The following is a 17,573-nucleotide window of genomic DNA, read 5'->3' as shown; positions in this document are numbered from 1 at the left end:
ATTTTTGGAATTTTTTTTTTTCACACCGTTATTTTGTAAATTAATTTATTCCATTGTTATTATTTTTTTATTATTCGACAATCAAGAACATGTTTTTTTATTTTTTTGAAAATTGAGTTGTTATCTGTGCCGTTTATAAAATAATACAGTTTTTTTTTTTGTCAATCAGTTTTTAGATAACAATTTATTCCATCAATTTTTTTTATTTATTTTATTTATTTATTTTTTTGTTTATTTATCTTTTTTTTTTTTTGCTCCTCCAGTTTATTAAATCTATACATGCAAATAGTATAATCCTTTATTTTTTTTTTTTATACATCACTTAATTATTAATTAAAAAAAAAAAAAACTCATTTTACCAAGGGATAAGTATTTTTTTGTTTGTAATTCTTCTTAAACAATTATTAAATTTTTTTTTAACTATAAAAATCCCTGATTTGGAATGCTAATTTTTTTTATTAAATGCACTGATAATATAAACAAATTAAATATAAATAATAACTAAAAATTAAATTATTATTTCATATTTTAAATAATCTTATATTAATTATTTTTCTTAAGACAATAGCTCTTAGAATTAAATGACTAGAGATTCACTCCATTGATCCATATTTTGGAACTTTTTAAACGTTTAAAAAAAAAAAAACAATTTAAATAATATTATCTTACATATTAATTTCTTATCTATTTTTTTATTTTTCTTGACTCAATATAATTTCTATTATATTTTCTTAAAATTAAATGACTAGAGGTTCACTCCATTGTTCCATATTCAGGAAACTTTTCAAAATTTTAAACAAAAAAAAAAACGATTCAAATAAACAATTATCTTATTAGCTAAAATTATTATTCTAATACTTTTTTTTTATTTAAAAAAAAAAAATGGAATAACAACATTTTACAGCTGTAATTTTCAGTTTTTTTTCAACATTAATTAATAATTTTTATTATAGCTAATTTACATTAATTGCATAATAATAATATTTATGCTCTTAACATTAAATCTTTGGTTCCTTAGCTGGGGTTCATTTCAGAATCTCAGAACGTGACAATAACTTGTCAAATAATAAAAAATCAAATAATAATTCGTTATCAAATTCCACACTCAACTGACTTTGTTATATTATTTTTGTTTTCTTAAAATATTATTTGGATAATTTGATAAATGACTTGCTTTATTTCACACTCATTTACTATATTTTTTTTTCAAATATATATATTTTTTTTATAATTAAACTACTACGTATATAATTTTTTAAATGCAACAATAAATAGTATGTCACCCTAAATGACTAGATAACATCACATAGATCATCTGCAGGGCCCAAACAATATGGATATGCTCAAATTTTATTAATTTTTTTTCTAATCAATTTTACCGCACGATCAAAAAAAATATTAATTTTTCGATTTAAAATAATTCAACAATTATTATTTTCATTTAATAAATACAATTTGTTTAATTTTTTAAACAAAATTAAATTAATAAAAAAAGCAAAAAAATATTTAAAAAAAAATTACTTATCCCTGGGTTTATTTGAATTGAATTTTTTTTTTTTTTTTCAATTAGCAAACTCAAATGCAGTGTATTGTCATTTATTAACAATTAATTTTTCTTGTCATTATCTCAAGCAAGCTTTTTATATTATTACGTATTTTTTTTTTTTCGTATATATTATGTAGACTAGAAAATAATCTACATTAAAAGCAATTTTTTAATTAAAATTAATTACCTTTTATAATTTACTTGACTTTAAATTGTTTTTTTAAAATAATTATATTAATATTTATCATTTAACAATTTATATTTTTTTTTAAATGTATTTACTCTGATGAATCAGAGTCAGATTCATGAGCTGCTGGTTGTACTTCTTGAATAACTTCTGGTGTTTTTTCTGGTATTTTTTTAGTTGCTGAAACATAAGCACCTGGACCCTCACCCTGTGTATGCTCAATACCAACCCTGTAATTAATCACACAAACAAAAATTAAAATCAAAATAAAATCAATGATAATTCAATCAACAAACCTGTATTCATGTCGTGATAAATTTCTAACATATTTTTCTGGTGGATCATCACTGTCACTATTTTGTAGACTAACACTTCTTGCTGTTGTATGTGATACTTGTGTTGCTGGCATTGTGAATTCAACAAAACAATATTCAGTCAAAGTTTCTGGTATTTGATCATATGATGTCAGTGCCATACGACATACAAGATTATGTGTTGTATAAGCACCTGAAAAATACAAAACGTAAAACAATTAATAAACATATAAATTTTCTAGATAAATAAATAATATACCTTGTCCTTCTTTTGGTAATCTTGGCATTCTCCAAACAATTGCACGATGTTGATGTTCATATTTAGCTTGACCAGATGTTACTTCCATAAGTTGTGGTTCCATTGTATCAACAGCACCAAGAAATCTTTCAATACCTTTTATTTTACCAGTTCTTCTGTGAGCTGATTTAACAGAACCATATCTAAAATGTTTTTCAACTCTAAATAAATAAATCCAACATTCTGGTATTGGAAAACGAACAACTACATCTTCACAAGGTATTTGTCCCAATTTACGTGATGCAAAACCAGGTACCAAAATATCTGCTCTAAGTTCAACCTAAAAAAATGTATTTACATTTTTTTTATTTTAAATTATCATCATTGTCATTCAAGCTGCTTGATGTTAATTGGATTAACTTTTTTTTTTTTTACATCAGCTAGTTGAAAATGTTTATTTTTGGATATATATTAAAGGGAATATGTTACCTTGTTACCAGTGACGCACATAACAGCTTTAAGTTGTAATGGAAGCTCACGATTTCTTGGTGGTCGTACTCGAAATCTCATTAGCTCAATGTAACATGCATCTGGTGGCTTGAACCTTTATGTAAATAAATTAATAAAATTAGTAAATTTATTAATTGCTAATTGACAAATAAACTCACTTGATTATTTTTGTATTTTCATATTCATCTTGTTGTACACATGAATGAAATTCAACATTTTCAAGACGTATCCATTCTTCAGTTACAACTGGAATAATATCATGTCTTCCAACAACTTCTTTTCCCTGTCGTCTCATGTCATTTATACCAAGTTCAATATCAGGCATTCCTATATTAAAAATTCGATTAAACAATGTGTCAAATATAAATTTCAATATAACAATTAATTTACCTGATAAAAAACCTAAGAAAAATAATCTAACACGTGCAATTTGTTTATCAACATGTCCATCAGCACTTTGTTCAACATAATTTTCATCAACAACAGTTATTTGTACTTCTTCCATTTTATAAGTTAATGCACGATCTCTTTGTACATGTATTCTAAATAATGCTTCATCAATTGCTGATGAAAATGTTTTCATATCTTCATAATTCATTGATCCAAGTTTAAATAATTGTGATATTTGTGGTGCATGTTCAACTGGTAAACCAAGTTTTTTTAAATCACTACCAAATTCTTTAACACCTTGATAATCACCCTGTATTGCATAAGCAGCAAATTGACTTAATTTATTTGTTAATCTTTCAGCTTTTGTAACTTGACCTGGTCTAACACCAGGACGTTCTTTATAAAATATATATTGTAATTTAACTGTAAATATTTTTCCATATTGATCAAATTGTTGTGCACCAATATCTGATACTGAATAACATGCTAATAATGGAAGTTCTTGAAATGGATCTTTATCTTCAATTTTATTTAATAATTGTAATACTGGACTATCAGCTTGATAAACTAATTTAACCCATATTTTTTTCCAAAATCTTTGACCAGTTATTTTTTTTTTATTTGGTTGACGTAATTGCATTTCCCAGCCATCACCAGTATATGTTACACGTGGAAAATCTTCAAGTGGTTGACTGACATCTTCATCAAACAATGGAGTTGGTGGAGTTTCCTATATTATAAAAATTAAAATTAATAAATTAATTTAAATTATTTATATTTATTGTTATATTTACTTGAGAATCAGTTCTTGTCATTTCTGCAGATGTTGGTACATCAGATAGAACAGTAGCTTCTTGTGCAAGACCACCACCAGATTTATCAAATGGATTAAATCTCGGTGATGAATCATTGTAGGCTGAACTAACTGGACTCTTTGGTGGTGGTGCCAGTACAGGCACTGGTCCAATTCCAACATCACCCTCTCTTGGTCTAAATAAATTTTTTTTTTTAAATTAATAAATATATACAAAAAATACAAAAATACAAATGAATAAATTATGTAAATAAATTTACTTGATAAAAACACTAAAATCAGGTGCTCCATCAGAATCTCCTGAATTTTTTCGTTTTATTTTAGCTGGTTCTTGAGGTGGTGCAGTCATACTTAAAAATGAATCAAATCCATCATTCTCATCAAAACCAGTTGTATTTTCTAAATCACCAGCAGAATCACCCCAAACTGTTGAGCAAAAAAATTTTATAATAATATATAAACGTTATAGAAAAATTAATAAATATAAATAAATTTACCATCACTTGAGGTATCAACTGGTGCAGGTGCGGATGATCCAAATGGATCACCAAATGCATCTATCGTTGTTTTCATTTCTGGCTCAGCTGCCATATCAAATTTCGATGAAAATGCATCAAAATTATCACTATTATTTGTCATATTATTATTTATTGATGTAAAATTATCAATTTTTTCATCAACTTGATAAGAGCTCATTGAATAATCATTTGTATTATCAGCTAATGAATAATCATGTCCAACATTATCATTTGAAAATATATTAGTTTGTACAACTGGCACATGTGTATCTATAATTTCACTTGGTCCAGTTGTTGTTGTTGTTGCTGTTGTAAATACTGTATTTTCATTACTAAAAATATTAGTTGTAAATGTTTCTGTTGCTTCGGGATAATCACTTGTAATATTATTATCTTGAGTAAATATATTTGTTTCAACATGTTCTGATATATCAGAAATATTTTCTTCAATATTAGATGAATAATCATCAAAATTATTTGACGTTGTAACATCAATTGATAATCTTTTAATTTCTAAAATATCATCAGTCACTGGTGCATCATCAACAGTAGAAATATTATCATTTATATCAAATGGATTATCTGTTTTAATATTTGACGTTATTATTACGTCATTTGTAAATATTTTTTCATCTGTTGATTGCGTAACATTATCCATTGCAGATGTTGAAAAAATCGATGCTGCAGTATTATCTAATTGTTGATTATTTGGTGCATCAAATAAATCAAGTATATTATCTGTTTTTTGTTGTTCAATTATTTGTTTATCATCTGGTATTAAATCTGGTATACTTGAATCAACATCAACAAGATCAGCAAAACTATGATCTGGTGTTGGTGATGGTGAATGTAATAATGTTGGACTTGGTGTTCTTGTTGCTTGTAAACGATCAAGTAAATGATTTGATGTTGCATCCATTGTACCAGTTACTGATAATATTAAATCTTGTGTATGTTTTGGTGGTGCTGGTGGTGCTGGTCTTGGAGGTGGAGCTGGTCTTGCTGGTGGTGGTGGTCGTTCATTTTTAGGTAAACAAGGTGATGTTTTTTCTTTTGGTGGACTAAATAATGCTTGTTCTTGTGGTGGATTAAATATTGCTTGTTGTTCTTTTGGTGGACTAAAAATTTGTGACTCTTGTGGTGGTGCTGCTGGTGGACTAAATATATCTTGTGGATCTTGTGTATATTGTTCAGTTTCAATTGATCCAAATAAATTAACATTTTTATCCTCAACACCAAATAAATCTACAGCTGCTGATGATGAAGTTGTTTGTTCAGCTGTCGCTGCTGTTGTTGTTGTTGGTGGTGGTGGTGCTGGTGGTTCTGTTGATTCTGGAATGTACTGTTCATCATGTGATGAATCAAAAAATGCAAATGGATTTGTTGAGTCTGTTGGTAATTGTTGATGCTCATAAGCAACTGGTTCACTTGTAAAATTTAAAAATGGATTATCAACACCAGTTGGTAATGCTGGTTCATCAAAATCTTGTAAAAATGGATTTGATGCTTGGGAATTTGCATTTGGATCTGGATCTGATGGATAATCCATCAAAAATGGATTTCCTCCTTTGTTATCCATTTTTAATAATAATTCGATAAAAATAAATTACTTAAATTAATTTTTTTTTATTTATATTTTATGGAATTGTATTTTGTATTTTGTTTTTTTTTTTAATCTATTAATTCAGATTCTAATAGTTTAAGTTCTGTTTTACCTGGTCCAATTGATGCAAAACTTGTATCAAATGGATCAATATTATTATTATCTTGTAAAAATTCTTTATTACTCAATGGAGTTAATACTTTATCAGCTAAATCTTGATGATCAAGCGCAAGAAAATCTTCAGTACTGCTAATTTCTTCAGCTCTTGGATCAAAATTATCTTCGTCTTGTAATATTGGTGCAACTGGTATTGATACTTTAGCAAGATCAATATTTGGTAATCTAACTTTTTGAATTTCTGTTGATATTTGACTTAATTCACTTTCTAATTGTTTTAATTCAGCTTTACCTGGTAATATATTTTTAGCAATTGATGTATCAAATGGATCAACATATGATATATCTGTCTCGTCTTCTTCGTTGACTTTTTCAATTTTAGGCGTCAATGGTTTAGCATCAACTACAACATCAGCATCTAATAAACTCTCTTGACGTTTTGTAAATTTTTTATTATGTACTGTTTTATTTATTTCAGCAATATTATTATATTTATTTTCTTCTTTATCTTCAATCAATGAATCTTCAAGGTCAGTTAATTTTAAACTTTTTGGTCTAACTGTAGTTGTGCCAAAATCACTTTGTCGACGTCCAATATTTTTAACAATTTGATTATTTAAATTTAAATCTTGATTACTTGTACTGTGAGTTAATTTTGACTCTTTTTTAAGTAATTCTTTTTCAATAAGTTTAAGTTCTGTTTTACCTGGTGCAACTTTACCAACGAAACTTGTGTCAAATGGATCAACATCAATTATTTCGTTATCTTCTTCTACCTCAGGTAATGATTCTTCAATTGATTTTTGTGTATAATAAGGTGTCAATGGTTTTGATGAAATTGATTTTTCTTCATCACTTGTTATTAAAAGATCAGGACGTTTTGATGGTGTTGGTAATTCAAAGCCAACACTTTTACCACCACCAAGACTCAATGCCTCAGGTCTCGATGCTTTTCTCTCTTTATTTATCAAATTACCATTAGCTTCTTCAGCTTGAATAATTACCTCAATACTAGGTTTAATAATATTTTCTTCTTCTTTTCTTGGATCAAAATCGTCGTCATCCAAATTATCCAATGAATTATTATTACTTTCACTTAATAATTCTTGTTCTAAAAATTTTAATTCAATTTTACCTGGTAATGGTTCTTGTATTCCAGATGTATCAAATGGATCAGTATATTTTATTTCTTCAATTGGTACAATTGGTAAATCAGCAATTTTATTTAAATCACTTGTTGAACCACCAAGTAAATCTTTATTATTATTATTAATTGTAAATGTTGTTGTATCTTGTCCAGTTTTTAATTTACCAGTTTCATAATCACGTCTTAAACCAGCTGGATCAATTAATGATATTGATACTTCAGCTTCTGGTAATTCATCAAGTTCTTTTTCAATAAATTTTAATTCAGTTTTACCTGGTAATATATTATCAGCAAATGTTGTATCAAATGGATCTTCCTCATTGACAAATGTTGCTGCAACAAAACTAGCTTCATATATTTCAATATTTTGTTCAGTATTATCTGGTTCTTTTTCAGCAAATGGATCATCAGCTTCATCTAATTTTGATGCTTCATTATCAATATCAATATTATCAATATCATCAAAATCTGGTATTGCTTCGAGTATTGTTTTTTCACTCAACAGTTCAAATTCAGATATATCTAATGGTGCTTCATATATTTTATTATCAATATTATTATTATCTAATGGTGTTACTGGTCTTGGTAATACTGATGGTAATTTTGTTAAATCAATTGGTATATCTGGAATATCAGTATCATCATCAAGTAATGTTTTTTCAATTTCAATTGATTCATTTATTGAATCTTGATTTGTTGTATCACAATCAATTGTATCATTATCATCTAATAATAAATCATGTGTTAATATTTTTCTTGGTCTTGATATTTTACATGTACTTACATGATCAATACGTCCTGATAATACCTCAACAGCATTACCTAAACTAACAACTTTTTTACCTTTTTTATCAACTGTTTTTAAAACTTTATCAGCATTTGTTGTGTCAAATGGATCATCACCAAATTCTTCTTCAGTTGGACTGTCTGGTATGTAGGCTAATTGTACATCAATATTTTGCAAAACATCGACATATGTTGTATCAAATATATCTTCTTCATTTGAATCATCTTGTTCATCATCATCATCATCTGGTATTTCAACAAATCCTTCTTCACTAACAGCTAATTTATTATTATCATCAGTATTTGTTTTTATTTGTTCAATTGGATTACCATCTTTGTCAAAACCAACATAACGTTTTTCTTGATTTTTTTTAGTCTCTGGATCTTCAATGGGTTTTTGTTCTTCGACAATTGGTGTTTTTCTTTGATAAAATGATGTTGATTTAATACGATCTAAATCACCTTGAGTTTTTTTTAATACAGAGTCAATACCAGCAGTTAATGCTTGAAATTTTTTCCATTCATCAGAACCACTAGCAGTTGATGATGATGTTGTTGTTGCTTCACCAGTTGTTGTTGTTGTTGAAGATGATGTTGTACTTTGTTCACCAGTTGATTCACTTGCTTTTTCAAGGGCCTCTGCCCGTTCACGTCTATAACGTTCTAATTCTTCTGGATCAAACTCGTCTTCTTCAGCTCCTTTTTTTCCCTTCTTCTGCTTTTTTTTCTTCTTAAGGCCCTTGGCTAATTTGTGCATCCTCTAAACCTAACGTGATGTGGGTGAGGCCTCTGTAATTTAATAATTTTTTTTTTCTTTTTTATACATTGACTAAATTATTATTTTATTTTTCTATTCATTTCAGTCATTAAAATTACAAAATTATCATCATTGTTTTGTTTTTTTTTTATTGATTTATTTTCTGTATTTTTTATTCGTTAAATTGAAATTGAATTTATCATGACATCTTGCCCGTATTGTTATCACATTTGACATTAATCATGACTCAAAATAAAAACACTTGTCGAATTTTAATGAGTCAATTTTGCTCCTTCTTACCTTTAACAATTATATTTATTTTATAAAATTGAAATTAAATATATTTATGGTTTTTAAAAAAAGACATGAATGTTAAATGGATCAGGGTCACAGTATGTCCATTGGATCAATGTTAAAGTTGACAATAATTATTACACAAACTAATAAATATAAAAATTAAAAATTTACCAAATTATTTTTCATTAAATACAAAACAAGTGCTAACAACAGATTAAATAATCATTCAAAATATTCATCATTAAATTTATCCCAATACTATTATAAAATTTAGATGATAAAAATTTAATAAAAAAATTATCATAAGGCTAAATAAATTAAAGGTTTTAAAATATAATTTTTTTTTGTAGGATATTTAAGTTAGTGTACAAACACGTGACAATAAATGAGGCTAAAAATTACGATTAAAATCACGTAACACTTGTGCTGGATGATAGAATGACCAGGCCTCTCCCCAAAGCCAAAAAAAAAAAAAAAAATATATAGTCACTCTATGACACAGAAGCGTGATCAATACAACAACTTGCAATCTGTGTTATTGAAAATATGAAAAAAAAAAAATATTCATGCACCAAGACAAACAAAGTTATTAATTAAATAAAAATATTTTTTAATAAACAATTATTATAATATATATTTAATAAAAATTAATAATAGGAAATATTTTCATTCAACAGATTAAAGTACCATCTGTTACCGAGCAAATATTAAAAATTAATTTCAACAAAATAAAAATATGTTAAATTAAATTTAGATAAATAAATTTGTATTAAGATAAAAATTATGATATTAAAATAATAGTCAGGTGCAATGACATCATAGCTAAAGTGTTGTAATAATTTTATGATGATGGTGATGATGATCATGATGGTGATGATGATGATAGTGTTGATGAATAATCGAATTTGACCCACTTCGTCATTCGGTGAATTGACGAACATGCTGTTTTAATATTATCGATCGTATTTCAGAGTCGAAGCACCGGGCTTCAACAGTGGGTGTTAGGGGATGTTAAGGTACTGAGGGGGTGGTTAAGAAAAAAAATAACTGTGTAGCACTGTGTAGGGGGATAACTAACGAAGGGGATGTAGGAGTTTTTTTTTTTTTTTTCTTTTTTCGTAGCCCAAAATGTATACACATTGAAAAATAAATAAAAATGGGGTGAATTTGTTGGGGTGATGTAAATTCATAAGGGATATCGCGTGTGTATTTCCACAGTCTATAGAAAAATTAATGTTTCAAGAAAGAAAATTTATATATTAATTTTAATTTTTTTTTTTTCTTGATAAAATTTATACTTGGACAGTGTCCAAATGAAAACCTATACAGTCTTCACTCTTCACAGTCAAGGCCATATGTTTTTATAAACTTAAAAAAATTATTTATATATATAAAAATAGTTCATCTAGAGACATGAGAAAAAAAAAAATTGAGAACACTTAAGTTTGCTATTTCAACGAGTCTTATAATGTTGAAAAAAAATAAAAGAAAATCATTGATCTCTGACATTTCAAAAGGGGATGAATGCAAACACACACGATTTTCTAATCTCTATAATCTCTATTGATCATTTCATCTAGATAAATCTATTTTGATTTTATTTTTAATTTATATTTTTTTTTTTAAATCATTGCTCAGGCAGGGTTTTATGTGTACTTACGAATCAAGCCTCATGAGCCCCATTGGTACGTTGCACATTGTTTTAGCCTCATCATCCCCCGAAACCCGGCACCATAAAGTTTTTAGTTTTTTCTATTTTTCTTATCAGATGAATCAAAGATTTTAAAAATTTACTTGAAAAAAAAAAAACGACAAGATTCTTGAATTTTTAATTAATTTTTATTTCAATGAAAAAAATAATTATAATTTGTCGATGGAAATGATGATAATGATGATGATGATAATTTAAAATTAAAATATTTTAAAAAGATTAAAAAGAAGAAAAAATAGTAGGTGAAATATACGAAGGTCGTGAAAACAGCGCACGCGTAAATATCCTTTTTTTTTATAATATTTTTACAACAATTATATATCACATATCACGAACAGTATATTAATTAACAATAATTAAAAATTCAACTATCGGAATGTATTAAAAATTATCGGACCTTTTTTTTTATGTTTTTTTTTTTTTTTTATATTTATAAATATATATTTTTTTTTTGGAAACTTTTGATGTTTTTTTGAATTATTTGTGGATGTATGTAATTTAATTTTTGATAATTTGAGAGTATATTTTTTTTATCCACGTTATTGAGCCGAGGTGGCTCTGGCACTTGGCGAAACCGACTCACCTCATACTCTCAAAAAGCTTGAGCTATTTCTAGCATCGATCTGTCCAATGTGAATGCGCACATATCCACCCTGTCATGTCACCAACACCATCAACAATATTGTACTGATTCAAGGGACTATTACTCAATGCGACTGCTCCAAAATTATCAGCCCCACTATCTATCTCGATTTATTATTATTTATAAATTTTTTACATATTTTTCAATTGAATTTTTCATGTTTTTCTATATACCATAAATAAAATGTATATGAAAAATAATTTTAAACATCCAAACATTCAAATTTTGAATACTGTTTTCATTTCTCAAATAAATATGAACTTGTTTGATGTCTATTAATAACAAAATTTAAATCAACCGCCTGATGGTGAAAGCTGGCTCTTTATGATTATTATTAATTATTTATTTTCGTTTGAAAACTGGCAAAAAAACTTGAGATATTTTTTTTTATCTCTTGATAAATAATCAATATTTTTATATTGGAAAATAATTTTAAAAATTTTATTTTTTATGGATTATTAATGTTTGTTTATCATTGCGTTTTTATTTTTTGTTTTTGTGAATTTTCTTTGAAGAAAATTCGCGCTTTTTTCTAGCGATTGCGTAGAAATATTTTAGTGGCAATTTCTACAAGCTTGATGGAAATAAAAATGAAGCATTTCCATGATCAAAATACGCGGAATATTTTGAATAAAAAATTGCTTGATCTACAAAATTCTAACAATTATTAGTTTGTGATATTTTAAATAATAATTATTGATTATTAACAATCAAAAAATTAATTTAATTTTAAGCTCAATTTATTTAGAATAATTATCCTAATTTTATAAACAAATTACAGCATATATATATTAATTTTTATAAATGAAAAAAAAAATAATTAATTTGTCAAAACAAAAAAGAAAATAATATTCATTTATTCTTGGTATAATTAAGTCATTCAAAATATATATTTTCATATAGCTACCAAATTAATGTATAATAATTTTCGGTGTAGCCAGCCTGTAGCATAATTTAAATTTTTAATAATAACTTAAAAATTAATAAATGATAATCTTATATTAAATCTAAAAAATATGCTCAATTTCTTGGCCATTTTCATTTGATTCCATTTTAGCAGCAATTAAATTTTCCCATTGAGCAATAAGTGTACTACGACGTCTTGGATTAGGCTGTTAATTTGAAATAAAATTAAATAAATTAATATTTTTTAAATAATTAGAGAAAGTTAATAATAAAAAAAATAAATAAATACCTTGTGCTTTCCCTTGGCTTCTCTATCTGATTCATCATCATTCAGTGTATTTGTTGATGTTCCACTTCTGAGTGATGAACCAGAACCATCATAAATATCCGAGTCATTGTCATTACCCAGATCAAGCAAGTTTGGTTGTGACTTGGCAAGCATCCTTGACCTCATTAATCTTCAAAATAATTATCATTTAAAAATTATTAACCATGTATTTATCAATACCCATTAAATACATAAAAATATTTTTTCATTTACTTAAAAAAAACCAACAAACATCATTAAATAAAAAATTCAAAAAATAAAAATAAAAATAATTATCTAATTATTAGGACATTAATAATCTCGTAATAAAATATACATTTCTAATTTTCTAATTTCTCTGTAATATTTAAATTAATTATCTTGAAAAACCAGTTTTTAAAAAATATCAAAAAAAATTATCTTAATCGACTGATGACATTAAAAAATAATAATAAATTTTTTTTTTTATGTTAAAAATAATTTAAAAATAAATGAAAAAAAAAAAAAATACCTCAATTCGTTTTCTCTTTCTTTCATTTCATTTAATTCTTTTTGTATTTTTTGTTCAACTGGAACATATCCTTTTCTTGTTTGTGGTTTTTTTGGCTCATCATTATCAATGTAATGATTATTATCAAGACTTTTACCAAGTGCTTTAATACTTTCTGGATTTAAAACAATTGTTGGAGTTATTTGTGATGATGATATGTAATCATTGTTATTTTTGCTGTATGATTTTCCTCGTGTTGCTAAAAATCTGTTCATCAAGCCTTTTTGACTGGGTGATGTTGCAAAACGTAATGGTTTTGGTGTTGTGCATGATGATATAACACCATTTGTCATTTTGGGTGTTAAATTTTGTGTTGATTGGGTTAATGTTTGCTCTAATATTTGTGGTGTTGATGTTGTTCTTTTTAATTTTCCTGTTATCAGTGCTTGTGGCATACGATGTACCTGTAATTTAAAAAATAAAATTTATTAAACAAATTTATAATTATTTATTTATACGTAATTAATTATTCATAATAAAAATTAAAATTTTATTTTCATTTTCGAAACAACTTTCTCGCCAAACAACTTTTTATATCAAATTTATTTTAAATATTTTTTATGTATCAAGTTTATCACTTGGACTTTTTTTTTTTTTTCTTTTACACTCTCATTTACTTTAATTTGTATTAATTATTTAAATATTTTTTCCACTTTAATCATAATAATTTTTTGCGGGCTTGTATAATATTACTAAATAATTTTTTTTATGTTTTTTTTCTATACGTGACTTGGTGAACATGGTCACTTTATGTATGCGTCAAATTACGTGGTTTGTATTTTAAAATAAATAAATAAATAAAAAATGAAATAGTTTATTATTACGTCTGTAAACATGACAAATAAATTCAGGTATTTTATTTTGCTTTTTACATCATTTAGCTAGACTGTCTCAAGACTTTTAAAGAGCTCTTAAAAAAATATATATAAAAAACCCACACAATGCAAAATTTACTCAAGTATCAATAAAAAAAAAAAACATAATAATAATTTTACTATGAAAAATAAATAAATAAATTATTTTTTTTGTTTAAATAAATAATTTCTTTGAATTATTTAACAAAGAAAATGACAAAAAAAAATTAAACAATACAAGGCCAAATTTCGTTTTAATATTAATCATTGTTTCGATTTCTTTGTTTAATTTTTGGATTTAAATAAAAATAATATGACAAATTTACAAATACAGGTGTTGAACATTAATAGAATTAAATAAAAAATAAATTAAAATCCTGAGAATACTTGGACAATAAAAAAACCACATGTATAAACTATTCTTGAATAAAAAAAAAAAAATTAATTATCATCACGACACATGTACCACCTTATTTTTCAATCCAAATAATTTCATAAAAAAAAAAATAATAATAATCCTACATAGACAATAAAATACCATCAAATAATTCCCACAAATTAATTTTCCTTCTATTAAAAACATAAACAAACGATAGACAATAATAATTAATTTTTTCTTTTTTTAATTCAATGTATAATAAATTTTTCAAATAACTTGGCTTTTTTTTTTATAATTTTTTCACATGCCATAAAATGTCAAAATAATTATATCAATTTATGGAGCACTTGAACTTTTCTTTTTAATTTAAAAGACAATTGTATATAGAAATAAAATAAGTAGATATTTTTTTAATAGAAAAAGTCAACAGGTAAATAAATGATTGAATAATTGAATTAAATATTTACCTTAGAGTCAACTGTCTCGTCTGAGGTTGTCTTGATACTACCAACGTTTCTCAATTCGTGTTCCCTCTCTGTGACTTCCTCAATTTCCCTCTGTATTCTGTCAGTTGCCCTTTTCAACTGTTCTCTTCTGTGATCGGCCTTTAATAATCAAAAAAATATATAAATTTTAAAATTAAATCCACAGTTAAATTAACAATCTAAAAATATATTATTGTTAATTGTTTTTTTGTCATTTTATTAAAAGTATCAACCTGAATTTTTTTTATATTATTCACTGTAAAACAATGAAGCTGTACAGAATAGAAAAATTTAAAATAATACCCGGTAATGAAAACAATAATGAGAGAAATAAAAAATGTATAATATGTAGAAAAAAAAATGCGTGCAGTACTGGAGAATATCGTGGGCCACTGGAGACTTGGAATGTTGATGGAGTCGACGGAACGAAGAGTACAGACTAACTGTAATAACCCGAGTCTGTTTCCTTTCTAAAAAAAAAAGGCAGTGTTGAAAAAAAATATGTAATAAAAAAAAAAATAGGACACACGAGACTTTTCAGGATGAATTGAGCATGTTGGGGGAGGAGGGGGGGGGGCACATATTCAAGTTAATATTTCGTTTTAAAAATTATTTATTTAAAAAAAAAAAAAAAGGAAATTTTATATTGCCATTTTCAATGTCAGAGAAAGTATTTTTTTTTCGATCTTTTTCATTCCAACAAAAACGAGAATGTGTTGTATTCTGGATCACCATTTTTGGCAGGAAATTTTAGCTTCCATTTGAGCAGTTACCTTCAGGCATATTCAGTATGTTGTTTGATGTTAAATATAATTTTTTTTTTTTTTTTATATATACTCTTATTTTAATTTTTGAAGGGTTCCCGGGAAGTATTCAGACACGGTAGTTCCTCGACATGCATGGTAAACTCAGCGAGGTGAGACCAACAAACTGCCGGTGAATAATAATAATAAAAAAATTTTTATCATCTTATTTTAAACAAAAATTTTACAACAAATATATCATTATTAATGTCAAATTGATATTTGTTATTTTTGCAATTTTATATTTTGTTTTTCATATTTAAAAATTGACTCATCATTATTCAATATCCTTTTTTTTTATTATCTACAAAACAAAAATCATTCATTCGATAAAAAGTAGAAAAAAAAATTATATATTTATTTTTTATCTCTAAGAATACAATGAATTTAAAATAAATAAATTTTTTTTTTATTATTATATTTATAAAAATAATATTTCTTGTATCGATAACGGGCTTGTGGTTTTTTTTATTTTTATTGATTCTTTGAAAAATGTCATTTGCTATTAATAACGGGTTATATAAATAAAAAAAAAAAAATAAGAAAATATTAATTAGGTGTTAAAAAAGAAATAAAAAAAAGTCTTATGTAAGTTGTAAAATTTAAATAATAATAAAAACTAGTAGAAATAATTTGAAAAAAGATGGAAAATAATTTTCAAGAATTAATGTCGTGAATCTTGATAGTATAGACAGTTTGTAAATAATTTTTTAAAATTTTTTTTACCATTGAATTTTCTCATGGATAAATTCCAATGGTGTGTGTATGTGTGTGATCAAGGTCAGGGCTAAGAGGACGAAAGTTCAAGAACGCATAGAAAAAAAAAAATAACAGAATAACAGATATAAAAGTACCTGAAGATGCAGTATCAATGACACCAATAAAATATATACTCGATATATAATAAATAAATAAATCACAGTTGTCCTTGCCAATTGAATTTCTCGTATGAATTCACATGAATAATTTAGTTTAAAAAAAGAATTTACAATGAAAGATTCATCAACTACTCTAGTTGAATCATTAAAAAATATAAATCAATATTTAATAATGAGATAAGACATTTAATATTAAATAAACAAAAACATAAAAAACTTACTTCCTTCTTCATTTTTCAGTGATTCCACTTGTTTTACGTTCAACGTTGTCAACTTAAAACTGAAATTTTCAGTGTATTATTATCAGTATATCAACTCTTAGCTAAGCTGATAGCAACTAACACACTTTTTTTTTCATATTTTATTTATTATCTGATGGCACAAAGCACGAGTTCTTGCAACATCGTTTATCATAATAATCGTTACGTCACATTTTTATTTATTATTCACAATTATTATTATCATTGACACATTAAAGAAATTTTAAAAAATAATAATTAAAATTATCTATCACTGATAAGCGTACAGTGTGAATATAAATTTTATTTAAAAATTCAAAAAAACCCCGGGAAAAATAGAAAAAGTAGCTGGAAATTTAAAAAAAAATTCTTTTTCAATTTCGAAATATTTAGATATTTTATAGAAATTTTTTTTCGTTGGTTTTATTTATCAATACAATATTTTGTAATTAAAAAAGAGTTTTTTATATTTTATATGAACACTAGACAAAATTTGAAATGTAATATTGTCAATAAAATTTCGAGTTAAATTTTTTGATGCAGCTCGTTGTTGGTAATGACAAATACTGAGAGAGTATTATAGTTTGAGACTAT

At 25.6% G+C, this 17,573-nt stretch overlaps 2 protein-coding genes across 3 annotated transcripts; both read right to left on the bottom strand.

Annotated features, from left to right (window-relative positions):
* Window positions 1-1,526: 1,526 nt before the first annotated feature.
* On the bottom strand, window positions 1,527-11,607 carry LOC122847838 (protein stoned-B-like). The gene is made up of 11 exons (XM_044145694.1): window positions 10,885-11,607; window positions 6,195-8,959; window positions 4,497-6,120; window positions 4,260-4,425; window positions 3,980-4,175; window positions 3,186-3,915; window positions 2,954-3,122; window positions 2,775-2,889; window positions 2,307-2,625; window positions 2,030-2,240; window positions 1,527-1,963 (listed from the first exon to the last, which is right to left on the bottom strand). The coding sequence occupies exons 2-11, from the start codon at window positions 8,925-8,927 to the stop codon at window positions 1,825-1,827; spliced, it is 6,402 nt and encodes a 2,133-aa protein (XP_044001629.1). The 5' UTR covers window positions 8,928-8,959; window positions 10,885-11,607; the 3' UTR covers window positions 1,527-1,824.
* Window positions 11,403-17,547, bottom strand: LOC122860890. Of its 2 annotated transcripts, none has more exons than XM_044164941.1 (5): window positions 16,962-17,547; window positions 15,042-15,179; window positions 13,303-13,745; window positions 12,774-12,942; window positions 11,403-12,690 (listed from the first exon to the last, which is right to left on the bottom strand). In XM_044164941.1, the coding sequence occupies exons 1-5, from the start codon at window positions 16,971-16,973 to the stop codon at window positions 12,586-12,588; spliced, it is 867 nt and encodes a 288-aa protein (XP_044020876.1). In that variant the 5' UTR covers window positions 16,974-17,547; the 3' UTR covers window positions 11,403-12,585. The 2 variants fall into 2 exon arrangements, with proteins under 2 accessions (XP_044020876.1, XP_044020877.1); XM_044164942.1 differs by lacking the exon at window positions 16,962-17,547 and adding an exon at window positions 15,433-15,517.
* Window positions 17,548-17,573: the final 26 nt, after the last annotated feature.

Source organism: Aphidius gifuensis, linkage group LG1 (genome assembly GCF_014905175.1).
Source record: "Aphidius gifuensis isolate YNYX2018 linkage group LG1, ASM1490517v1, whole genome shotgun sequence".
NCBI classification, from domain to species: domain Eukaryota; kingdom Metazoa; phylum Arthropoda; class Insecta; order Hymenoptera; family Braconidae; genus Aphidius; species Aphidius gifuensis.
Note: the sequence above shows the minus strand (reverse complement) of the source record. Positions and strands in the feature narration are given on the sequence as shown.

What these genes read in the sequence shown, in the direction of transcription:
- LOC122860890 (XM_044164941.1), bottom strand. An exon ending in GAAAGAGAAAACGAATTGAG is followed by an intron (nt 12,943 to 13,302) that starts GTATTTTTTTTT and finishes ATTATTTTGAAG; the next exon opens with ATTAATGAGGTCAAGGATGC. An exon ending in AAGCCAAGGGAAAGCACAAG is followed by an intron (nt 12,691 to 12,773) that starts GTATTTATTTAT and finishes TCAAATTAACAG; the next exon opens with CCTAATCCAAGACGTCGTAG.
- LOC122847838 (XM_044145694.1), bottom strand. Translation starts at nt 8,927, where the DNA reads ATGCACAAATTAGCCAAGGGCCTTAAGAAGAAAAAAAAGCAGAAGAAG. An exon ending in TGACAAGAACTGATTCTCAA is followed by an intron (nt 3,916 to 3,979) that starts GTAAATATAACA and finishes TTTATAATATAG; the next exon opens with GAAACTCCACCAACTCCATT. An exon ending in ATTACCAAAAGAAGGACAAG is followed by an intron (nt 2,241 to 2,306) that starts GTATATTATTTA and finishes TGTATTTTTCAG; the next exon opens with GTGCTTATACAACACATAAT.